At 45.9% G+C, this 26,162-nt stretch overlaps 2 protein-coding genes across 3 annotated transcripts; one reads left to right on the top strand and one right to left on the bottom strand.

Moving 5' to 3' along the window:
• Positions 1–12,165: 12,165 nt before the first annotated feature.
• LOC133954061 (WAS/WASL-interacting protein family member 2-like) lies at positions 12,166–24,636 on the bottom strand. Of its 2 annotated transcripts, none has more exons than XM_062388339.1 (8): positions 24,080–24,636; positions 19,134–19,283; positions 18,114–18,246; positions 17,903–18,016; positions 16,862–17,518; positions 14,929–15,180; positions 14,550–14,651; positions 12,166–14,330 (listed from the first exon to the last, which is right to left on the bottom strand). In XM_062388339.1, the coding sequence occupies exons 2-8, from the start codon at positions 19,194–19,196 to the stop codon at positions 14,287–14,289; spliced, it is 1,365 nt and encodes a 454-aa protein (XP_062244323.1). In that variant the 5' UTR covers positions 19,197–19,283; positions 24,080–24,636; the 3' UTR covers positions 12,166–14,286. The 2 variants fall into 2 exon arrangements, with proteins under 2 accessions (XP_062244323.1, XP_062244324.1); XM_062388340.1 differs by having other exon boundaries at positions 14,929–15,177; positions 24,080–24,632.
• Positions 24,637–25,176: 540 nt separating this feature from the next.
• mrpl21 (mitochondrial ribosomal protein L21) lies at positions 25,177–25,999 on the top strand. The gene has a single exon (XM_062388416.1). The coding sequence runs from the start codon at positions 25,239–25,241 to the stop codon at positions 25,800–25,802; it is 564 nt and encodes a 187-aa protein (XP_062244400.1). The 5' UTR covers positions 25,177–25,238; the 3' UTR covers positions 25,803–25,999.
• Positions 26,000–26,162: the final 163 nt, after the last annotated feature.

Below are 26,162 nucleotides of genomic sequence, written 5' to 3'. Positions count from 1 at the left end.
GAAGACGACAGAAACATTCAAGTAAAACCACAAGTGTATTGTGTTTGGCTCCAGTGAAAAGTGTGATGGGCTCAACCGGACATCAGTGTTGACTTGAGGCCTGGCAGGAGAAACCGAGACGGACATTAGTGCTCTCACATAAACTGCACGAGTCTTTATCAAGTGACAATATTAATAATGACCGTTCAAACTGCTCATCGCTCTTCACACACAAACCCACGATCACATTTATTGAGTTATTAAACAATGGTGACGGATCAGGAATCAGGTTCGGTCCAGTCAATTCAACACTGCCTGTGTGTGTGTGTGTGTGTGTGAGAGAGCCTGTGTGTGTGTGTGTGTGTGTGTGTGTGTGTGTGTGTGTGTACTCAGACACAGATATGAGTGGAGCGACTCGCTAACTGGATGAAATGTTCCCACTGTTCTCATGCACAATGAGGTCACTCAGGGGAAAAGGCTTCTACTAAAAGATGGATTCCTTCTTTTTATGAATCGATATCAGATCATTTAAAGAAGGTCGAAGATTTGAAGATCGGTTTTTAATCAGAGAATCTGTTTTTTGTGTGAAGGACAAACAGCTGCTGTTATGTAGCGGTTCAGAAGAGGTGATTTCCAAGAAAGACATTTGCAGTTTAATCCTTGTGAAACTAATATTATTTTAAGACGTAGCATTGGATCGGTGTGGATCTCACCAAAGGCCTAACCCTATCCCAAAGGCCGACCCAAACTTTAGAAGGCATTTCTGATGCTGGTATTGGAACATTTTGAGTTATAAGTTGCTTTTATATTTTAATTTGACTTTCACTTCTGTAGAAGTCGAGCTGGAGTTTTTTTAGATTAAGATCCTGCTCAGTTTCAACCATTTACAGTTTTTCACAATTGTTAACACACGTTTTTCAGAACAATAACGGCTTTCTCAAAACTGCACACAGACAACTGAAAACCTCACACACAAAATGCTGACAGGCCTCGACACTCACGTCGCCACAGGCCTCCACCATGGCCTGGAGCAGTGGGACCCGGTCCTGTGGGTTCCGTTCATATTCCTTCCACCTCCAAGCTGAAAATAATTCCTCAACGGGATTCAGGAAAAGAGAATAAGGTGGAAGGTATAGAACGGAAATAATGTAGGTGGTCCTGGAACCACTCACGCACTTGAGCAGCTCGGTGGAAGCTCACATTGTCCCAGATGACAACGTGATGGATCGCTGTGGATCATCTACCTGACCAGGTGGTACCAGCAGGTCATGCAGGCCATCCAGGAAGACGAGGAGACGGGCAGCGTTATAGAACCCTAGGTGGGCATGACGGTGCAAGATCCCATGGTGATTCATTGCAGCACACATTGTGATGTTCCCACCACGCTGGCCGGGGACCTCCACAATGGCCCGCTGGTTTCTGCCCCGTCGCCTCCTCTTCACCAGGTTGAATCCCACCTCATCAATAGAGATGTACTGGTACAACACATGAGCTGTGTCATGCTCCTTGATCCACTGACACAGACAGCGTGAGAATGAAGTTACAGTGTGGACACAGAGAGGTCAACACAGTGGGCTACAGTGAGACACTGTAGAAAAGGAACAATATTGGATTACAGGTACAATACATGCATGTGTCAGAGCTGAATGTTGGTACTTACAAGCACAAACTCTCACTGTAACTCCTTCATGCCTGTGTTCTGTTCTAATGGGACCCTGAACACTTGTTTCCTCCACATGTCAGTCCTATGAAGAATACGCTCCAATGTAGAGAGGCTGACGGTCTGGACGTTTCTAGATGTAGCATGGTCAGCCAGGATCCTAGTTTTTATTTGTCTGAGTGTGATAGAGTTGTTCTCATGAACCATATCTACAATTTCAGTCTCCTGTTGGCTGTGAAAATGAGGTGAAATAGCTCAACAGACCTGAATGTTTAGAGATTTGAGTATTTGTGTGTTGTAGGTTGATGCTTTGAGATTTTACTTGAGAAGTGTGTGCAACAACTGGACATTGTGTGTAGTGTTTTGACAACAAGGTGATGTGTAATTGACATCAGAGTGTAAAGAATGAAAGTCAGAGTCTAATGCAGATAAGGGAGTGTGAAGTAGTGCCAAATTGGGCCGAGTGATTGGTACATGAAGTGAAGGTTGTGCAAATTGTGCCGAATTTTAGCTTTTTGTGTTTTAACAACTGAGAAAAACTGTAATACTTCATAGGACCGATAACCTTGTCCTCTGGCCCCACCTCACATGAAATAATATATATCATAACGAAATTAATCCAGAACGTTGCAATTAATAATCTGTATTTTCAATGAACCTAATTATACACACGCAGCACCTTGTGCACACAAACAAAGTCTGGAAAGTGAACACAACCACTCAACTTTACACAAATCACACACATCAACACTTCCTCCAAACCCCAGGTTCACACAGAACAACCCCCTGACGTCATTCCCCCCAGTTAGAACATTCAGATATAAAGAAACAAATATATACACAATAACACAAACAATAAACAAATACAGATGGAGATCCCTTATCCTTATAACTTAAGGCTTCTGTCAGATAAATATGCACAGACTATAATAAATGCAGTTGATCTGTCCTCCAGAACACATTGACTGAGCAGATAAAGTGCACTAAGGTGACCTTTACAATGAAAACACTTGAGAGGTTTATATCTTATACATTTTAAAGAGTTAACAGCAGTAAACATTGTGATGTCACTACCACCTCTAAGAACAGCAGACATTCTGAATCTGAGAATCTAGAGAATCAAACACAAACTTGTGTTTCTCACAGGAACCTGAAGGTGTTTTATTAACATCATCACATCTCATTAAAGAAAGAAGCTGTCATCAGGTCTCTCTCCTCCACCTCCTGAAGACTGGCCCCAGATCTGCTGCTCCTACATGAGCTCTTCTTCCTGTCCACGAGTCCCCAGATTCTCACTCTCTCTCTCTCTCTCTCTCTCTCTCTCTCTCTTTCTCTCTCTCTCTCTCTCTGCATCTCCACCTCTCTCTCCCCCCCCCCCCCTCTCTCTCTGGTCCTGGAGTTTTCCACATTTTAACAAACTATTGACGGATCAGACCGATCTCAAGGAAACACTTCTTCATCGAGTTCACATGATGAAGACGTGTTTGACTCCAGAGTTTCTGAGGCTCATTTAAACATCATGATGAATCTCATTGTACGGCTCAGTCCCAGTAGACGCTCCCAGTCAGGACTCAGTGTGAAAGTTAAGATCTGGATTCATGATCCCACACCGTCCATTATTAACTAAATACATGATCCTAAGTTTGTTATCTACATCATAACATCACAATAAAACATGAACTGTGAACCAATTCATCTTCATGGGTATGAACTGGACTTTGAACTGGGTGGAATCAAGAGTGAACTGGTTCAGGGAGAAGGAGCCTGAGAACAGGGAGCGGTCAGACTCCATTTTCACCTGGACGAGCAGAAGGAAGCAAAGTGAGCAGGTGAGTGTGAACACAACTTTCTGAAAGTTTCCCTGTCTCACTCTCACACCTGCTGTTAACATCCGTCTGCTGATCACATGACTCTAAGTTTGTCAGTTCACACCTGGTGACAGACGTCATGTGATCGGATTCCAGAGACAGATGTGAACAGCAGGTCTGGATCAAAGAGACTTCAAAGGACTAATTAACAGAGTTAACTCACAGCTTCACTTTTTATCTTCATCTGTTCATCAAGTGTTTAATAACACAACGTGTTTTCACAATCACACGTTACAGCAGTGGTCACCAACCAGTCCAGAGTCTTCACTGTGGATCCCAGTAAAGCTCTGGACTCACTGGCTGAGGTGTGAGGAACAACGACCTGCAGAGCCAGGTACACACACACACACACACACATACCCACACATACACACACACACACACAGACACACAACTTCATACTGGCTTTGTGTGAGTTTTAAAGTGAATATAAAGTTGTTGCTTGTGTTTGACCTTCATTTGGGCACAAAGCCATAGAACTGAGTGGAGACACAGAGTGCTGCTTCAAGCTGACTGATGTGCTCTCAGTGTTACTGTCTATAAATTTCTGTGATTCATTTCCAGCCTTTATGACGTGAACATGATTCTAGATGTTGAGTTTCCTTCTCTTAGTGGCCGGGGGTTGAAAGACACATTAACTTTTACAAGCTTCTATTCATTAACTTTAATGTAGTTGACTGGTTTGAGTGAAGATTAGGAAATGCTCAAGTTGCAAAAATACTTTGTTATTCAACGTTTGTTTGAGGCTCTGCAGGTTTATTGGTGGATTTACCAATGACATAAACCAATATTACATGAAAGGGAACTTTATTATTGTGCTTGTGCAATAGTACACCTCCACACCCTTATTGGCTGGTACTCTAAAAAATATATGAATATGATTAATTTAATAATTTTCTCAATGAAATGGTTGAAACTGGCTGAATAACTCAGGCGATTGACTGAAATATCCCAAAAATAATGGAGGCTTAGAGAGAGAGAGAGAGAGAGAGAGAGAGACTCTTGTCCTTCCTGAGGTTTCTGATGTGATCACTGTATTTCCTTGTAAGTCCTGTGTACTCAAATAAACTACAAACTATGAAGCCCTGCATCTCTTTCACAATAAAAACATTTAAAAATTAATGAATTGATTCAGTCGACAGAAACGCTGGCGTGCTTTTATTTTGAAATGGGTCGGCTACAGGAAGTGTTGCTAATATTTGTGTTTGTGATGTTTTCAACAGATTAACATTGAAACTGGTGTGAAAGATCATTTCACTGTGTTCTGCTGTAAACTGAGCGCAGAACCAGAGGAAATAGACCAGACCTTGATTATCTAGAAGAGCAGCGTGGCCTGAACCACAACTGAGCCGCATACGGTGCAACATGGACGAGGACACTTCAGAGCAAGTTGGACCCTCACACACAAAGTAAGAGACCTGCTACAAACATGTGAAGCTCCAAACTGAATCCTCACAGAATGAACCAGTGAATGATGAGTTCTGAATAAAAACGTGTTTGTGTTTGCAGAGGTCAGGACCAGAGACTGAGAGCAGAGTCTCCAGGGTCCAGATGTCTGTCTCAGAGGAGTTTCCAGTTCAAAGATCTTCTTCTATTCTTCAATAATGAACCTGAACCCTCACACACAAAGTAAGAGACCTGCTACAAACATGTGAAGCTCCAAATTGAATCCTCACAGAATGAACCAGTGAATGATGTGTTCTGAATAAAAACATGTTTGTGTTTGCAGAGGTCAGGACCACAGACTGAGAGCAGAGTCTCCAGGGTCCAGCTGTCTGTCTCTGAAGAGTGACTGGTCCAAAGATTATCCTCTGAACTTCAGGAAAGAACCTGGACCCTCACACACAGAGTAAGAGACTGTTTCTACTGGGACCTGCTCTGAAGAGGATCTAGTCTCCTCTAGTGTGGCCCCTGCATTAGGACACAGCTTCATTGAAGTTGGTGACTAATCTCTCAGAATCACTCAAAGAGCTCAGACCTCCACCAAGAACCAACACGCTCCTTATGAAACCACTTTGAAATCCACTAGAGACTCATTTTGATTTGGATCTGCACCAAATTCCACACACTGGTAAACATCAGTCCTCTGAACATGTCTGTGAAAGAGGACCCCCCCCCCGATCTGGTTCAAAGACCACAACCTTCCACCAAGTTTACTGGTAATCTGTATTTTTTATAATCCCACTAACTAATCAACCAACACACAAACATACTGGGTGAAAACAAAACCTCCTTGACAGAAGTGATGACAACCTGTGACTGTGACATGTGAGTTATCAGGACATGTCTTCACAGGGAGAGGAAGAGGAGTCATGTTTCTGAGGAGGAGCAGTCGTCCTGCTGTGCTTCGTGTCAGGACGTCCTGAAGGATCCAGTCTCCACCAGCTGTGGACACTGGTTCTGCAGACAGTGCATCACCTCATACTGGGACCAGTCTGGCTCTTCAGGAGACTCCTCCTGTCCCCAGTGTGGACAAAGATCGGGAACAGGAGCTGGAGGTCAGACAGCCGGTCAGAGCAGCACTGTACATGTGTCTGCTGATGTCTTCACTTCTGACAACAGCACATGTGGTTTTATTTTGTTCCTTCATACAGCATCAACATTTAACATCGTTAGAAAAGCACAAAGTTAAAAAGCTTTTATTTTCTGTAGTTTTTCTGTATCTGATGAAAACAATCAGCAGATTCTCAGATTCTCTGTCTCTGACATTGTTTCTTGTCTTTCAGCAGATCGTGGTCTGCAGGAGGTTTTAGATGAACATAAGCTCAGTGTGAGGAGGAGATGTGAACATGTGACTGAAGGAAGTGATGAAACAGGAAGTAGAACCCTCCTCAACAGGATCTACACTGAGCTCCACATCACAAAGGGACAGAGTGAAGAGGTTAATACTCAACATGAGGTGTGGCAGCTTGAGACGACTTCCAAGAAGAAGATCCTCCAGGACACTCCCATCAAGGTCCAGGACATCTTTAATGCCTCCACTGACCAGCAGAGCAGCATCAGAGTCGTCCTGACCAACGGAGTCGCTGGCGTTGGAAAAACCTTCTCGGTGCAGAAGTTCACTCTGGACTGGGCAGAGGGTTTAGAGAACCAGGATGTGGATCTGCTGGCTGTGCTTTCGTTCAGGGAGCTGAACCTGGTGAAGGACCAGCAGCACAGTCTTCTCACGCTGCTCCATGTTTTCCATCCAGCGTTACAGAAGCTCACGGCAGAGACGCTCACTGTCTGTAAACCTTTGTTCATCTTTGACGGCCTGGATGAAAGCAGACCTTCTCTGGACTTCAACCACAGGGAGCTTGTGTCTGAGGTCACACAGAGGTCATCAGTCAACGTGCTGCTGACAAACCTCATCCGGGGGAATCTGCTTCCCTCGGCTCTCGTCTGGATAACCTCCAGACCTGCGGCGGCCAATCAGATCCCTCCTTCATGTGTGGACAGGGTCACAGAAGTACGAGGCTTCACTGAGGCCCAGAAGGAGGAGTACTTCAGGAGGAGATTCAGTGATGAAGAGCTGTGCAGCAGAATCATCTCACACATCAAGACGTCCAGGAGCCTCCACATCATGTGTCAAATCCCAGTCTTCTGCTGGATCAGTGCTACAGTTCTGGAGCACATGTTGACCACAGACCAGAGAGGAGAGCTGCCCAAGACCCTGACTGACCTGTACTCACACTTCCTGCTGGTTCAGACAAAGAGGAAGAACAACAAGTACGGTGAGGGACATGAGACGACTCCACAGCAGCTGACGCAGGCTGACAGGGACGTTCTCCTGAAGCTGGGGAGGCTGGCACTTAAACATCTGGAGGAAGGAAACATCATGTTCTACCAAGAAGACCTGGAGCGGTGTGGTCTGAATGTCACAGAGGCCTCGGTGTACTCAGGAGTTTGTACTGAGATCTTCAGAAGAGAGTGTGTGATCTTCCAGAAATCAGTCTACTGCTTTGTTCATCTGAGCGTTCAGGAGTTTCTGGCTGCAGTCTACATGTTCCACTGGTACACCGAGAGGAACACAGAAGAACTCAACAACTTCTTGGGACCATGTAAGAACACAGTCAGAACCTTCTCCCTGGATGACCTCCTGAAGATTACCATGGAGAAATCCCTCACCAGTACAAATGGTCATCTGGACCTGTTTGTTCGCTTCCTTCACGGCCTCAGTCTGGAGTCCAACCAGAGAGTCTTAGGAGGCCTGCTGGGTCGGACAGAGAACAATCCAGAGATCATCCAGAGAGTCATCACCAACCTGAAGGAGATGAAGAGTGATGACATTTCTCCTGACAGAAGCATCAACATCTTCCACTGTCTGACTGAGATGAACGACCACTCAGTTCATCAGCAGATGAAACAGTTCCTGACGTCAGAGAACAGATCAGAGGAGAAACTCTCTGAGATCCACTGCTCAGCTCTGGCCTACATGCTGCAGATGTCAGAGGAGGTTCTGGATGAGTTGGACCTGAGGAAGTTCAACACATCAGACCAGGGTCGACGGAGACTGATCCCAGCTGTGAGGAACTGCAGGAAGGCTCGGTGAGTCCAGACATGATCAATAACATGTTCAAATACACTCAGTGTGTGTGTCTGTGTGTGTGTGAGTGTGTGTCAGTGTGTGTGTGTGTGTGTCAGTGTGTGTGTGTGTGTGTGTGTGAGTGTGTGTGTCAGTGTGTGTGTGTGTGAGTGTCTGTGTTTGTGTGTGTGTGTGTTTCAGTGTGTGTCAGTATGTGTGTGTGTGTGTGTGTGTGTGTGTGTGTGTGTGTGTGTGTGTGTGTGTGTGTGTGTGTGTGTGTGTGTGTGTGTGTGTGTCAGTGTGTTTCAGTGTGTGTCAGTGTGTGTCAGTATGTGTGTGTGTCAGTGTGTGTCAGTGTGTGTGAGGGTCACATGATCACGCTTTGTATGAATGTTTTGTTTTCTGATTTAATTCTCACAGATTTGATATTTTCTTTAATTACAGACTCCGTGCTTGTTTCTTCTCAGCGACTCACTATGAAGTCGTGGCCTCAGCTCTGAAGTCAGACCCCTCACATCTGAGAGAACTGGATCTGAGCCACAACAACCTGCAGGATTCAGGAGTGAAGCTGCTGTGTTCTGGACTGGAGAGTCCAAACTGTCGACTGGAGACTCTGAGGTCCTTAAATCCTTCTTCACTTTTCAGACTTTCTTTCTTATTGGGTCATTATTTATTTAAATTGTCTCAGTTCTGCTCTGCTCACTGTCCCTCAGTCATCTGTCACTCACCCAGCCTGTCAGTCACGTCCACCTCATCAACTCCATTCACCTGCACTCACCTGCTCCTGATCACTAAGAAAGTGTCAGTAAATAACATGTGGACTGAGGCCGAGCACTCGTCCTCCTCAGGTTTTCAAAATAAGACACATTCTGATTGAAACACGTTGGACAGTTGATAAGTATAGAAACAAACAGGAAGTGACATCAGGAGCCATCCCTACTTTAAACAGTGTTTAATTACACAAACCTGCTCAGTGACCAACACACAGAGAAGAAGCTGATGAATGAAACAATGGTCCAACATGTCTGATCTGATATTTATCTTCAGGTCACTGACTGAACTGAGGTCAGCAGCATGTTGAGAGTCTGTGTTGACATGATGACGATCCACAACAACAGGAGGACACATTCTAATATTCATATTTATTTATTCAGGTTGACGAGCTGCAGTCTGTCAGAGATCAGCTGTTCTTCTCTGGCTTCAGCTCTGAGGTCAAACCCCTCTCATCTGAGAGAACTGGATCTGAGCTACAACAAGCTGCAGGACTCAGGAGTGAAGGAGCTGCTTGATCTACAGCAGAGTCCAACCTGTCGACTGGAGACTCTGAGGTCAGTAGATGGTTGGAGTCAGTCCACGCTGCTTTCATCAGTATGTTACTAAACACAGTCAGTATCACAGATCCAGGGTCTGTGCTACCAAGCAGGATTTGTGGTTATCAGGTTCACTTCAGGTTTAGTTTTTTCAGTTCTACGAAGCTCGTCCACTTCTTAACCAGGTCAATCACCATGGGAACTTCTGATGACAGCTAACCTGCTCCAGGTTAAGCTGGAGATCAACCCGTATAGAAGCTCCGCCCACTGACCACAGTGACTCTACACTGTTGTGTGGTGCTCACTCTCCTTAAAGGGACGGATAAGGGAAGTTTAAATCAACGTCTGGTTGGTTCAGTTGATCTCTAACTCACCCAGAACATCTCAATGTCTCCAGACTCATCCTGTCCCCAAAACACCAGATGACCTCAGCTTCCTGGAGACAGGTCCATGTGTGTGTCCTCAGAGACAGTGAGACAGTGTGTGTCTTCAGAGACAGTGAGACAGTGTGTCCTCAGAGACAGTGTGTGTCTTCTTGTCTTCCACTCGTCTTGTTAGTAAACAACAGATTCAGATCTCGTGGTCTCGAGTTATTTATCTCGTTCACTCGTTATTATGTCGTGGTCACGTAATATATTTTGACCAGATGCCACCAGGGGGCGCTGTAACTTACACAAGCTGGACCACAGCTGACAGCCTCACATGAGGGACAGAGACGGTGTCGTCTTCATCTGCTCTGAGACAGTTTGTCCTCTCACTTCATCAGTGAAGAACTGATCAGGTGGATCTTTGTCACAGCTCTGAGATCAGTGGGACTGAAGCCTCTCCTCACCACATGGTAACCAGGAGCTCTTTATACAGAGCAGAACCTCTGCTGAGGTCCATCTGTCTCCTCTGGTCCCAGTTTGTCAGAAGCAGATGTTCATCAACACACAGTGAAACATGGCTTCACCTGTAACAGCAGTAAATCCACCTCTCAGGTGTCCACTCTGCACTTTGACATGCAGAGGACACACACTGAGCTCTTAGCGTGTTCATTCCAACACGTGAACATGAAGCAGAGAGGAAGCTGCTCCACCTCTGAACAGGACTGAAGTCCCTGCTGCTCTTTCTACTGGATGAGCTGCATCACTGACTCACAGCTGATGAAGTGAGTCTCTGTGACACTGATGTCTTCTTCTCTCAACAGGTGGGAGGGGAGATCTTCATGGAACATTGAAGATATAGACTGGAACCTTCCGGTCCCCGATTGTGTTTATTCACATGAAGAATGTGTTTATTGAAATGACACAACACAAGCAGAATATATAAACCCTCTATAAAGAGTCACATACAGTGTGTTTAAGTTTGTCTTTATTATTGTCCACCTTTGTCCCTCAGTGTGTCTCCATGTGTGTAGAACCACATTCTGTGTATATGTTTGTTTATGATCTTAAAGTTCCTGGATTCACGTCACAAATTGATTTAGTTCAACACAAAGTTAAACACATTGAAATCAGTTTGAGTTTAAAATCAGAGTTTTGTCTTTGACACAAAAGATCAAAACTCTGGACTTAAAAATGGGACGTTTTCATTTCTGCTTTTCTACTTTTGACCCACAGGTGGCGCTGCAGTATAATAGCAGCACATCCCAGTCAAAGCCTTTATATTCAGTCAATGAGTCAAACACATGGATCATGTCCTCTGTGACAAACCAGATGTAAGGAGAAGAATAACATCTCAGAGAAAAGTTCTGTTTCTACTTGTCTCTGCTTTAATGCTCAATAAACATCCTTCCACCGACTTCACTGGAATCATGACTCAGCTTTTCTTTCCTCTTCAAACAAACTGGTGGAAACATCTCGTCCTTGGTGCAGGTACAAGAACAAAATCACCAGTTTGACATAATGGAAACCACCATTAAGAATCGGTAAGATTCTCAGTGATGTGGACTTGCTGCCCTCCTCAGGCCGATGTGTGTCTGCGTGTGAGAGGCTCCACCCTGTCCCTCTCGGTGGTGGTGGGGGGGGGTCCTCTGCTGAGTCGGACCGGCCCATCGACGCAGCAGACAGCGGAAGGTGTTGGTGTTATTAACCCTGTGAGTCCCAATGTGTCCTCAGAGCTGTTTATGAACGATCAGGGGACATGTACTGGGACAGAGTTTTTATATATTGAACAATTCAATGTTGAAAACTCAGTAATTTCTGATAAAATCTTTTTTGAATTCTTGTCCTGTTCTCAGACAGCAGAACATTACAGATCTGATTCTTTGATGATTAATGGTTAGTTTATGGGTGTTGCTCCTCTATGGTGCTTATATAGAGGACAACAATTGAAGGAACACTGGTACAATCATTACAATTGTTATTTCATTCATTAAGTTCTTCAATGATACTGAAACAACCCTTAAGTTATTTATCTTTTTTTACATGTAAATATATATTTGTATCCCCATAGGAGTAAGAGGAGGTATCCACCCCTTTAATATAATATTTAGTGGCTTGTGTGTATATATATAAAGAGTTACATACAGTGTGTTTAAGTGTGTCTTTATTATTGTCCACCTTTGTCCCTCAGTATGTCTCCATGTGTGTAGAACCACATTCTGTCTTTCTAATTGAGACACATTATTCATTGTATTTAATTTGACATTATTACCATTAACTTTGTCCCTGTCTCCTCTGAACATGTATAAACTGTTTAATCTGCTTCAACTGTTCCTAATGTGGGAGAAACCATTTGGAGGGGGCAGACCACCTCACACGTCTGGAACAACATCTTCAAAGTGCTGATTCTGGATTGGTCTGCTCCAGGTGACACAGATTCAGTCCAGAGGAATCCAGCAGAATAAAAACAGACGCAGCATCAGGTTCCCTTTTCCCCGACAGGAAGACATTTATTTGAATTAATTTCAAATGATAAAAACAAGGGTTGGTTAACATGAAATGACCACAGGTTGGTTTCTTCTTGTTAGAGTAGAGACAAGGTGAGAACCTGAGGAGACCAGCGTGACGCCTCACCTGTGGGTCAAGGTGAACGCACACGCTGGACAGGAAGTGGACTTTCATTTGTCCTTTGTGTTTCTCGTGTCCATCAGCCACCAGGTTCCCTCGTTCACCCGCCGGCTGGGTGTTGTTGTTTGTAAAGAAACATGATCCCCAAAGTTTATTCTTGTTGACAAAGTGTCACACGTCCGTTCAGCTCCTTCACCCTCATGTGGTCACACATCCAGAGAGTCTGCTCAATGTTCAACTCTTCACCATCTCTCTTTCCTATATTACAACCTTTTTACAACATCAAAATAGATCAACAACTATGATTAACATATTCCATTATGTAAATACACAATATTTATTGCATTTTCAAAGAGACTCGTTTCTTATTTACTCTGACGTCATCATCTTCCCCCTAAGAAAAAATAAATCTGAATAAAAGCACTGGTACCGCGGAGAGAGACAACAGATGTGTGTAAGGCAAAGACCAGCAGGGGGCGCCACATGGCTGAGAACGGAGAGTCGGCCCTGAACAAGCTCTTCTTCGTGGTCACTTCTCCTGCTTGGTCTCTTTGAATATGTCATTAGTGTTTTAAAGTCAAGCTAAAAGCAAAGTGTAGTGAAGAAGCTCCATGTTCTTCAAACATCTGGCCCTGAAGTGTTCCTCTTGTTTCTGGTTCGCTGCTCCCAGCTCCAATCTGTACAAACTGCAGAGCAAGTTCCCAACAGCGCCTCCTGTGGCCACGTCGTGCTTCTCCCACTGGCCACCAGCACAAAGGTCCAACTGGGAAGTTCTGAACATAGTGGAGATCTAACACGGACTTCCCTGGAAGAGGAAATCCACAGAAAGTGATAACTGATCCCTGATCAGCTCCTCCACAACTCTGCAGCTAAATATCATCAAGACACGGTCCAGAGGAGCAAAGAACAATTCAGCCTCGGACCCAGAGAGAGACGCTGGCTACGTGAATGACAGCTGGTCGCACACATCAGCTTCCTCCTGTTTCACATCAATGTGAACGGGATCCTGATGTGTCACGTGCATGAATGAGCCTCGTGCACAGTGTCTCAGTGGAGCAGATCAGCTCCTGTGCAACATCGAGTGAAGATGGAAATAAAAAAGTCCCCAGATGAAGGAGAGATGAGGAAGAAGAGAAGCAGGAAACCGACCCGATCTGAACGTGACAGTGAACCAGCAGCGAGGCTGAATGTTCCCGTGATTCATCTCGTCCACGATCCAGAAGAAATGATCTTTCTATAGAAAACCAGTGTGGAGACATTCCTCTCTCTGCAGCTCACCTGACTTCACCTGCTTTTGGCCTCTGACACGAGAGGATCTAAACGCAGCCTCACCTGCACAGCTGGAATGACTCAGACAACCCCCCCCCCCCCCTCCAAAATAAAAGCATCAACCAGCCCCTCATCAGTTCTGCTTCAACACCTCAGTGGGATTCATTTGATGAAAACTCAGTTTCCATTCGTAGCGTTGATTCTTTCTTTCTCTCCCTCGCAAATTAATTCTGACACCAGAAAAACAATTAAATAAACAAAACAAAAGATGTTATTCAGAGTTATGAAAATCAGCATTGTCATCATGAATATGCATTTTAAAAAGGTGGAATGCACAGAGTGGAAGCGTTGGGAGTTGGGTCCTGATCTGTGGTGTGGAACAGAGGCTTCTGCTTCCGGTCAGCAGGAAGTCCAGGTGTCTCAGTCGTGACGCTGGAGACGGCTTCTCGTCTCCGAGTGTTTGTGATTCTCTCGTGCAAAGTGAGAAAGTGACTCCGAGTCGTGTCCCACCTGCGTGCTGTGGTAGTGTTCACTCTTTTGGCCACTGTGCTTCTGGCTGCTGGTTTGATGTTAGTGAAGTTGTGTGTTTAGTGTGTGTGTTTAGTGTCGAGCGTGTGTGTGATTGGAGTGCGTCTTCACCACTCCCTCCTGACCGTCCACCGAGTCGGCTGACTGAGAGTTCAAGTCCTGAGCTGAGGCCCGTTCACCTCCCGACCGGCGGCGCTGGAGGGGCTCCTCTCATCATGCCTGAGGGCAGAGAGACAGAGGTTACTCAAGGTCGGAGCTGGTAAAGATCTGCATCCAAACTACAAACTCATCTGAAAACACATTGTACAGATTCACCTGACTGATGGAAGCTAAAGATCAGACATGTTGTATTTATATATATATATATATATATATGTATATGTGAGTACTTTGTGCTCCACCAGGTCTCCACTGACTATGATGCTGCTGCAGCCGTACCCTTGTTGTTTCTGCTGGGGTAGACCTTGTTGAAGTGCCTGTACTCCTCCGGAGGTGGAAGCTCTTCCATCGGGTGGAAGTTGAACTTGGATTCAAAATCATCTGAGGGAAGAGAAGGAGGATTTTTAAGAAGAGGTCGATCATTTTAATTTGTGTTACCACTTGAAACTCCGCTCAGCTCGACAACTGTTGTGATCAACTGCTTCTCTCTCTCTCCTCACATGGCTTTGTGCTTCAACATCAACACGTCAACAAATCCTGAGACTCGAGGATCAAACAGAGACGAGGACGACGGGAGAATCTAAACTCTTCTGTGTCTGTGAAGAGAAACCATGGAGAAGCAGAAGGAATGAGACCATGCTGCTCTGTCCCCACTCACCTATGATGGACTTGGAAGAGGAGAAGTTGGAGTGGCCGTTCCTGATGGGCGGTGGAGGTGGAGGAGGTCCGGCCGGGGTGCGGGAGGAGGTGGAGGACGAGATGGAGGAGGAGGAGGAGGAGGGAGGAGGAGGTTTTCCCACTCGGTTGAGGGACTCTGAGATCGCAGAGCTGTTGACACGGTACGGGGGGGGTGGCGGAGGAGCGTCCCGACCTCCGTTACGAGACCCGGTAGGAGGAACCTGGGGAGCTGCTTGGACAACACACACACACACACAATCACAAACACACACTAGTAGTACACAGTACCTACAACATAACTTCAACAAACCATCAATACACTGAACTTAATATTCAAGGAAAAGTTTAAAGTGACACAGAGTCAGTGAGTGAATTCCTGAGCGATGGCGCAGCCGGCCACCAGGGGGCCTTCAAGACGCTTTGGCTTCACTTTTCGGAGCCATCATGTCGGCCAACTTTATTTACAACTATAGTTTAAAACTACAACAAAGCAAATGTCTACGGTCACAGTAATAAACTTTACACAGAAGTGAAGCAGCTTGACCAGTGGGTCCCAGTTCAGCTGGAACAGAAACAGTCATGAACTGTGGCCGGTGGAATTATTCCCAGTTCCAGCCGACACTGGACCAGTAACACATCATTGTCCTCGACTGATGGCAGCAATGAAAAAGAGGAGTATAATGTGAAGGGGTGAGAATAAGAGGAGGATCAGACGTCCTGTGAGCACAGTGAAGGGAAAAGGAATGCTGGAATATTCCACAGGGCTTGAGGAATGCAGAGGAACCAGGAGGCCTTGTGGAGAATCGCTCCGTTGTCCAATCACAACACAAAGCTTCAGCTCACAAGTGGCTTCCTGTTTGGAGTTCACTCTGGATTCAAATCAGGAAATGAAAGTTTCTATTCATCTGCACCGAGGAACTAAAGGTTTTTATGTTTACCAGTTTTACAGGTTGTAGGTGACGGGGTCTTTCATCCTCCAGTGTTTGTTTCTATACACACACACACACACACACACGCGCGCACACGCACACACACACACACGCAGTTCACCTTCTGAAAGGAGCGGAGGCATCTTGTGTGTCACCATCCACAACTGGGCCTGTACACACACGTCAACACACAACATATCTGCTCCATGTGTTGAATAGTGTCGCTGCAATGAGGGGAAAGTTTCCACAAACACCAGCAGCTGGAGGAATCAAGTCAAGGATTAAACCACAGTGTGTTAAGTGGCTGGACTCACATCTGGCTTTAAGGCCATTTGTGTGATTTACAGAGTCAAAGAAATCCCCTCACGCCCTGCGCTCTATTTTCAGACCTGCAGAACGTGCGATTGGGAATTCAAGGAGACGAGTGGAAACGTGCTTCAGCCTGTTCACGAACATTCCTTCAGCTGAGAACAGAGACTGAGGACGTCTTCATCAACGCTGTCCAACATCATCTCACTGAGACGGACACAACACGAGACTCGACCTGTTGGACAAGTTGGTTGAGCTGAAACCACTGATCCCATTAAGACCTAAGGCACCGAATCAAAAGCACATGAAAAACTCAGAGTTGACTGAACTTCAAACCAAGGAGCCAGTGGGTGACGTGCACAGAGAATCTGGAGCCTCTCACTCGGACATTTGTGTTCACACATGCCCCAGAAGTCAGTGCATGTCAGAAAGCAGCTTGAGACGTGAATGAGGAGGAAGAAGAAGAATCTCTGTGAGTTTGAAGTTTAGGGAAAAGGCCAAATCTTTAAGATATCAAATATATATTTATGTATCTGCGGCAGAGGTTTAGAAATAAAGTGTTTATGAATGTTAGTTATTCGGTCAGCTCTTCAGGGTTTAGGTGTTTGGTTTGACGCTGAGGTTTTATTTGTTGCCTTCGGTCTTGAAGGGTTAAACCACATTGAGGAGGTGTACCTGCTCTGCGTCCAGGCGGCTCTCTGGCAGGTGGTGGAGGTCTCGGGACCGGCTGAGAAGATGGAGACGGAGAAGGAGGAGGTGGAGGCGCGTGGCTTCGTCCTTGGTTGCCGCCTCCTGATGTGTGTTTTTTGTGCAGCGAGTTGTGTCTCTGTGGCAGCTCCGGAGCTCCGCCCCCGTCTACGTGGGAAGGCCCGTTGGAGACTGAGGTGTGAGGTCTGTAGGGCGGGGGAGGCGGAGGAGCAGAGGAGCCCCCGGTTGGAGGTCTGCTGGAAGATGGCGGCTTCACCGAGCTGGGGGGCGTGGGACCTCTGTTGGGCGTAGGGGGGAGGGGCTTCTCTCTGCTATGAGAAGATGTGGAAGGTGCTTTCTGGTTGGGGGTGGGCGGAGCATTGCCACGGCCGACCCTGTTGAAGGGTGGAGGAGGGGGCGGGGCGGAGGTGCTGTGCTTCATCCCGCCGCCTGTGGACGAGCCGCTGCTGGCGGGACGGGAGATGTCGGGGAGGGAGGGGCGGTGGGAGCGCTGGTGCTCCGGTGGAGAGGGCTTGTTTGGTGGGGAGGGTGAACTGGAGCGGCCGGCTGGGGGGCGAGGGGCCGCGGACCGGGCCCCCGGGGGCCTCAGTGCAGACCTGCCTACTGAACCCCCTGCTGAGCCATCTGTGGGGGGGGGGACAAAGAGGAGGCGGTCAATGCACTGCAGCAGAACGACTGCAGGAGGAACATGAGACCAACAGAGATCTTCATTATCAATCATCTACTGATCATTAACTCGATCTACAGACTGAGGTGCACTGAAGATAAGAAGAGTCGAGACAAACATCAAAATACACTTCACGACCATCTGTTGTTACTTTTTGAGTTTTCTGGTTCCCAAAGTTATTGTTGATTATAAAATGAAAACGTGGAATCAGATGTTTCTGCTACGGAAAAGACTCCAACTGTTTTCTATGGATGAATTTATCATTTAGATCCACTGTTCTGTGTCAGTGTGTTTATTACTGAGGTCGTTGTTACAGTTGGTGTTTTTAAATAAGTTTTTACCTCCAACTGGACGTAATTTTGGCACACCACCTTGGAAAAGCCCCCCCATCCCCATTGGGGCTCCGCCTCCTCCTCCTCCTCCTCCTCCTCCTCCTCCGCCACTTCCTCCTGATTCTGGTGAAACGAAAAAGTATATATCAAACATTCCATGAACAACACACGTGTGTGTGTGTGTTGGAATATGGTTGAGTGAATATTAAAGTGAACTCACTCTCTATAACGGGGGCACTCCGGTCACTGACCACACCGACCTTCTTCAGCTTGGCTCCTTTGCAGATGTCGGTCAGCAGCGCTCCTCTGCCTTTAGCCCCGGATGAGCTCAGCTTGGGAGCAGTCGTGTTCGCCTGTCGGGGGGGGTGGGGGTTATTTTTTACGATAGAATAACAGGAGCCATAAACATAGAAGAGCCATCAAGAGACAAAGTCGACGTCCTGTGTCCTTACCCTCGACTATGGTGAAGTAAATGACACAGTAAGCATTAGCAAAAGAAAAAAAAAAAAACTATTAGTGGGGGAATAGGCAGAGAGGGTCGTGCATAGATATATATATAAAGGCTAGATGTCTCGTCCACGTTTCCGGCCACATGGCGGCCATCTTGCGTCAGACGGTTCGCTCACCCATAACATTGTGTTGGTAGTGGTACATGTACTTTTTAAAGAAAAGAAAAGAATTCTTGATGTGTATTTGTAAAGGGAAATCTTGTACCTCTTTAAGAACATTATTCAATTTTATTGAAAATAACAATTATTCATAAGTATGCAGTGTCATAACTACATCTCTGAAGTTTATAAAAAACCAAACCGTTTAAAAATCGGTTGAAAATTGAACAAGTTATGTTTCTTTAAAAAGTACGTATCATTACAACACAATGTTATGGGTGAGTGAGCCGCCTGACACAAGATGGCCGCCATGTGCGGATGTTCGACTCCATTGGCCGAGACATCTAGCCTTTAATAGATATAGATATATCTATATTTAAATAGATATAGATATATTGATATATAGATATATCTATATATCAATACATCTATATATATGGGGTTGTGAGGGAGGGACACGTCTCAGACAGAAAGAAGTGTAGAGAGTCTAATGTAACACAACACGTCAACACAATCGACACCTCACTGGTCAAACAGTAACCGGCGTGGACTCGTGGTTTTTAGATAAATTCTCCGACACTGAACTGTTTCTACTGCTGGTGACGAGCTGCGAGTTCCGTCCGGTCACTGACCTCATGGAAGGTGGGTGGGGGCGGCGGCCCCGGGGGTGGGGGGGGAGGGGGAGGAATGGGCATCCTGTCCCTCTGTTGGCACGTCTGTGTGTGTGGGGGGGTTACGTCAGGTGACTTCACCAACTCAGCTGGGGCGACGCACACTGACACCTGAAACACAACGGACACGATTAGAGCTACAGCGGCGGCCATGTTCCTTTTCGTCCTGTGCGCTGGCACCATCGTCCATAAAGATGTTACCGTGCACGCAGACAGTCAGACTTCATCGTTTCACTATCTACACAGAGTCAGGACGTCGTGACTCTGATCCGTCTGCAGGAGGCTCTGATCAGACGACTCCTATTGGCCGGCTAACAAAACGGTTTTTAATTCATGCTCTATATATTTGGTTGTTCTTTGGTTTGAGTTATGTAATTGTATTATCAAGAATAGAAACGTATACAGACCAAGAGAATAACAATAAATAGAAAAACATAGGTTTTTAAGTTTTATAGTGGCCTCTTAGGAATCTATACATTCTAAATATTCAGTTTAAAATGACAGGTCCAATGCTCATTAATAAAAGGTTTTGATAATTAGCCTGTTTAGCCATTTTGGCTAAAATGTATTTAGTATAAATATGTATCAGATATTTTTTACCCCCTAATATCTTCATCAGTCAGGATTTATTTCTGTGTTAAAGAGAAACGAGCTTCATTCTGCTCCCTGGCTGTTCCCACTTTGCTCTAAAGACGACTCTCTCCATGGAAGGAGTCTGTAGCTGTAGCAGCTTCTGGGAAACGTCAGCGTAGTTTGGAGAAAGATGAGGAACATTTCATCATGGATCCACAGACAGAAGGAGGCTTAGAGAGCTTTAAATCTCAGCTTTAGAACCATGCCATCAGCACTGGTGTCTACAGCCAACCACCAGATATCCACACCACGTTTGGATGGATCCCCAGATTTGGCAGAACGTGTGCTATTTGTGAAAGAAGCTCCGGATCATGAAGTCATAATGAATCAGAATGACCCGACATGCACTCAATGAGTTTTTAAAGCTCGTTTGGTTGTGAAGACGACAGAAACATTCAAGTAAAACCACAAGTGTATTGTGTTTGGCTCCAGTGAAAAGTGTGATGGGCTCAACCGGACATCAGTGTTGACTTGAGGCCTGGCAGGAGAAACCGAGACGGACATTAGTGCTCTCACATAAACTGCACGAGTCTTTATCAAGTGACAATATTAATAATGACCGTTCAAACTGCTCATCGCTCTTCACACACAAACCCACGATCACATTTAGTGAGTTATTAAACGATGGTGACGGATCAGGAATCCGGTTCGTTCCAGTCAATTCAACACTGCCTGTGTGTGTGTGTGTGTGTGTGTGTGTGTGTGTGTGTGTGTGTGTGTGAGAGAGAGCCTGTGTGTGTGTGTGTGTGTGTGTGTGTGTGTGAGTACTCAGACACAGATATGAGTTGAGCGACTCGCTAACTGGCTGAAATGTTCCCACTGTTCTCATGTACAATGAGGTCACTCAGGGGAAAAGGCTTCTACTAAAAGATGGATTCCTTCTTTTTATGAATCGATATCAGATCATTTAAAGAAGGTCGAAGATTTGAAGATCGATTTTTTTGTGGGAAAAGCAAAACTGCAGAAGAGGTGATTTCCAAGAAAGAAATTTGCAGTTGAATCCGTGTGAAACTAATATTGTTTTAAGACAGATTGGATCAGTACATAGATCGCCCCAAAGGCTGACCCAAACTTTAGAAGGCCTTTCTGATGCTGGTATTGGAACATCTTGAGTTATAAGTTTCTTTTATGTTTTAATTTGACTTTCACTCCTCTAGAAGTCGAGCTGGAGGTTTTTTAGATTAAGATCCTGCTCAGTTCAAACCATTTAAACGTTCATTCATATGAAACCTACCCACGATACACCTGTACCTGAAACTACTCTTAATGTGGCTGACTCAGGTCACTGGATCTCCCCAAACCAGTTAGCTGGCTGGGCCCATTGTTGGCTCATGCAGGCAGCGTTGCCTGCTCGCCCCACCCTCACCCGCTCCATTCCTCAGGCTGCTGGGCTGAGTGTCGGGGCAGGTTATCACCGAGGGAATCCAGAGGAATCTCACCGAGCAAGCTCACCAGCCAGCTTGGTTCAAGAGGAAAGGCACAGCAGCAGAGACAGAGTGGGGGTGGGGGGGGGGGGGGGGGGGGGGGGGGGGGGGGGGGGTTACAGAAACATTTCGAGGTCTGATGAGTGCACGACGGCTGAGCCACAGACGTTCACACTCGTGTCAATGGCTGCGTTTCCATTGAGTCTGTTAATCAGACCAATAATCCAGCCTCACACAATGAGGTCCTTCTGTTTGATTTGAGATGTAGAAACCTGATTGTAGAAGAAATTTAATCTGCAGCCACACTAACACTCTTTGTCTTTAAATCTCTGCTGCTCCCGTTTTAGTTTGAAAACTCCCGAGTCGGGTTTTGATCTGGACAAACAGAAAATGAGACTTTTGAAGAAGAAGCTGGAAAAATACAGATAACTCAGGATGAAAAGCCAACTTGGCCAGACGAGGAGATTCAGCAGCTTTTAGACAGTTTCCTGTTATGAAGGCGTCTGAACTGAACAATCTCCTCTTGCATTCATATCTCAAAACAGCTATTAACAAATTTAAATCTAACACTAAACTATTAATCAGTTAATCAAGAAAATAGTTTTAAGCTGAAGCTTTATATAGTATTTCCTTCAAAAGCAAGAAAGTGGAGTACTTGTTGTCAGTAGCCCTTTGGGAAAAAACACTAAAGACAATGATAAGATGAGTTAGTTGGATTAAGAGCTATTATCAACAAGTATAAATAAATATATTGTTTTTCTAGAAAGTATCTGTATTCTCCGTAATATTGGTCTACTATTAATTTCACAATTTAAGTAGTGCAGAGTAGAGCTGCAGTAATTGATTAATCAAATTGACAACTTCTGATAGCTCCAGCTTCTCCACAGATTTCTGCTCATGTCGTTTGTTATTCAAACTGAAAATCCAACATATTCTGGATTCTAGACTGACGGATGAATAAAACAAGATGTTTAAATAGATCACAATGAGCTTATATTGTGTTATTTCACAATTTTACAGACAAAAACAAGAGACTGAGAATATAAATGATAGATGACTGATCATTAAAAAAAGTTGAATCCCTACATAGGAGCATGAACGAGTGACTGGGTATTTTTAAATTATGAATAAGTATAAGATTCCACATGTTGACAGAAACATTTTTTTCCTTCTGTAGCCTCTGGTAGCTTGAAGAAAAAAGAACATTTATATGAACATGTATTAATTTACACATAAAACTGAACGCAGCGATAACAGCCACAGGTCCTGACCTTTGACCCCTCTAATCTGACTAATCCTTGCCACTCCAGATCAAAGTGGCAGAGTGAGGTGGTAAGTAGGTCATGATTGCTGAGGTTTGCTGAGATTGGGCTCCATGTCGCTGCTCATTCAGTTGGTACAGAGCCGTGGAACAGGGACGAGCCTCCCCACTCCACACAGCTCCAGTGTGACGCTGCACAGGGGGGGGGGGGGGGGGGGGGGGGGCGTACAAGGAAGTCAGACACGTTCGTGGTTAAGGAAATAAAGTGAGCGAGAGGCCTGTGGCTCCGAGGGAGAGTTTCTCCTCTCTTGACTCACACTGTGAAGACGATGGGGCAAAACATTTGGATCTGAAAAACTGTTGTTGAGATTTTATATACAGAACCAAAAAAATCCTTTTAAAATATATATTTCACCGATTAAAATTAAACAAACCAAAACCAAATAGTTAAATTCATTTTTCCTGCAGAAACATTTCGTATCTTCAGGACTTCACCAGATGATTATCCTCTCTTCTCAATTAACATGACAACACTGATGAATGTCCCAGAGTCCTACAGCACCTGGTCATGTGATCAAATGTCTTATTTGGTCCAATCAACAGTCCAAACCACAAAATCATTCAATTTACAACGAAGTAAAACCAAAGAACTGCAGCATATCCGTCCTTTGAGGAGCTGGAACCATCAGTGAAATGACATGTAATGTAATTAATGGTTTAATTAGTTGATTGATTGGCTCTACGTGGTTCCAGCTTCTGAAATGAGGTTTTCTGTCTTTAAAAACTGAAAGTTACGATTAATTCTGAGGTCGTTGGACCAAACAAGACAAGTGACAAAGATTTAGCTTTAAAAAAAACAGAAATGCCAAACAATGGTTGTGTAACTTCTCGAATATGAGGATTGGAAGTTCAGACAATTTTGAAAAGTTCTTATAAAGCATCTGAAAGCTTTTTTTTTCACAGTCAAGTTGTCAAAGTATGAGATGACACTAAGATCTACCAAGATACATAAGGAATAAAAGTATTTTTATCTTTAAATATTCTACACTTTGGTTACGGAGGAAATCACACCTGGTATTGAAAAGAGAAATTATTAATAAATCTTGAAAAACAAGTTCTATTCAAGATAAGATAAAACTCGGACCAGTCCCAAAGTTCATGTAATCTAAAACCTGTTGACTCAGTGATTGATTTTTAAATTATTTCGCTTTTTGTCGTTATTTCTTCGCAGTTTATCTGTTTAATGTCTACATCCGGTTAGAGGAGCCTCGTGAAGCTTCTTCAAAACTTTAGTTTCTGAGTAAAAACCTGAAATCAGTGCAACGGTTCTCTGGACGAGTAACAACCCGCTTCGAGGACTTTCACTCGGGTCCGTGTCACCGGAACACGAGCCCCGGGTTCCAGAGAAGTGTCTCTGCCTGAAGTTCAGTGAAACTTCCCGACCGACACGGGGCTGCGGGCCGCGGGGCGAGCGCGGCCTGTTCGGGGCGAGAAGCTGCTGCGGCCGCTCCCAGGTGAAGCCCCAGCGACACACCTGGAACTAGCTCCAACTTAGCCGCAGGAAAAGTTAGCTCGGACACGGAACTCACCCTGGCTGGAGGACCCGGAGCTGCGCTGGCGTCGTCCTCAGCACCAACATGGATGGAAGGGGTCGCTGTGTCACTGTCCGGGCGGGCGTGACAGGAGCTCGGGCTGGGAGGCAGCGGGCGGGTCGCGGGCAGGCGAGCAGCCGGCTATCAGTAGCCTGGTGGCGGCTCCTCTGCAGCTAGCCGCAGTTAGCCGTTAGCCGCTAGCTGTTTACTTCCAGCTGTCAGGAGTCTCTTCCCGGAGATCTGCGACACGACACCGCGAAACAAACCGCCAACAACCCGGGGGACGCGTTTCACTCACTCTGCAGACACTTCCGGGAAGCTACGTCAAAGTTTGTCCGCACTCCTGCGCTGCGAGCAGAGCCATTCTCCCGCTGACTGCGTGTGTCCGCCCCGGTTCGCTCTGAGCTCTGCCCCGCTCCCAAACACGGAAGTTGCACAAAATGGAGGCAGATCGGCGACGCGTTCAGGCGCTGCAGGAAATTCCACATACAACCTGTAAGCACGTAACTGTGCTGGGCACAGACAAGTGGACAGATGGACAGACATGCAGACAGACATGTAGACAGACAGGTGGACAGACAGACAGGTGGACAGACATGCAGACAGACAGGTGGACAAACATGCAGAGAGACAGACAGCCATGCAGAAAGACAAGTGGACAGGCAGACAGACATGCTGACAGGTGGACAGTTAGACAAACATGTGGACAGACAAACATGTGGACAGACTTACAGAGAGACAGGTGGACAGGTAGACAGACATGTGGACAGACTTACAGAGAGACAGGTGGACAGACTTACAGAGAGAGACAGGTGGACAGACTTACAGAGAGAGACAGGTGGACAGGTAGACAGACATGCAGGCAGATGTGTTTAATTTGTGTATTTTCATGATGTGATGACACATGTCCATTGTCTTTAGAAATCCATAGTAAATCTCAGAAAGCAGAAGAAGTGTGTGTGTCTGTCCCTCGTCCCCTTTGAGGACACATTTCTAACTAAGACACTTAATAAGGTGGAACTTGTCCTGATGCTGAGTTCAGGTTCAGACATGCTTCCGGAAAAAAACTTTTATCTGTGCAACGTGAAATATGACGACGTGTGTTGGCCGTGCAGTGACGCATGCGCACTGACACCTGACAACATTTCCTGTAAAGATGGCGGCGACCAGAGGACTGTGGAGGACGTGGTCCCGGTGGTCACCCAGGACCCCGCTCCTGTTCCCCGTCGCCGGCCGGCCGCACAGCTCCGGGCCCCGGACCTCGCTGTCCGGGCCGCCGTGGCCGCAGCAGCCGAGCCCGGTCCCGGAGGAGGAGGAGCGGGGCCGACATGCGGCCGTGGTGAGCACCGTGAACCGGCTCATCCAGCAGCAGGACTTCGGCCGCCTCTTCGCCGTGGTGCACTTCGCCGGGCGGCAGTGGAAGGTCACAGCGGAGGACCTGGTCCTCATCGAGAACCACATCGAGGCGGAGTGCGGCGAGCGGATCCGGATGGAGAAGGTGCTGCTGGTCGGGGCGGAGGACTTCACCCTGGCCGGAAGGCCGCTGCTGGGGAAGGAGCTGGTCCGGGTCGAGGCCACCGTCCTGGAGAAGACCGAGTCCTGGCCCAAAGTCCACATGCGGTTCTGGAAGAGACACCGGTTCCAGCAGAAGAAGATCGTCATCCAGCCTCAGACGGTGCTGAGGATCAACAGCATTGAACTGGACCCCAGACTCTCATGATGAAGACTGGACTAGACTCTCATGATGAAGACTGGACTAGACTCTCATGATGAAGACTGGACTGTATCTTACACACATCAGGGTCGGTGATGATCTCCAGTTTGTTTTTACATCAGTGACAAACCAGGACTGAACATGTTGGATTATCTCCTGTAAATAAATTAATTTCTTCAAAAATGTGACTGAAATACATTGAATATCTGTCCTGTCATTACTTCTTTAACATCCTGACTTTAAAACTCTGGAGAAGCTGTTGAAATAATCAGAAAAGGCCCAAATCAGTGGCCTGTTGACCCTCACCGGGGGTTTTCAGATAAAACTGAGGCAATAAGAATGCAAACCATAAAACTCATTTGAATC

The sequence above is a fragment of the Platichthys flesus genome, chromosome 5 (genome assembly GCF_949316205.1).
Source record: "Platichthys flesus chromosome 5, fPlaFle2.1, whole genome shotgun sequence".
NCBI lineage: Eukaryota > Metazoa > Chordata > Actinopteri > Pleuronectiformes > Pleuronectidae > Platichthys > Platichthys flesus.
This window is presented reverse-complemented; position numbering and strand designations above follow the sequence as displayed.

Coding starts and splice junctions, on each gene's coding strand:
- LOC133954061 (XM_062388339.1), bottom strand. CDS start 19,196: ATGCCCATTCCTCCCCCTCCCCCCCCACCCCCGGGGCCGCCGCCCCCA. Junction 18,017..18,113: donor GAGTGCCCCCGTTATAGAGA/GTGAGTTCACTT, acceptor TCGTTTCACCAG/AATCAGGAGGAAGTGGCGGA. Junction 14,652..14,928: donor CTCTTCCAAGTCCATCATAG/GTGAGTGGGGAC, acceptor CTCTTCCCTCAG/ATGATTTTGAATCCAAGTTC.
- mrpl21 (XM_062388416.1), top strand. CDS start 25,239: ATGGCGGCGACCAGAGGACTGTGGAGGACGTGGTCCCGGTGGTCACCC.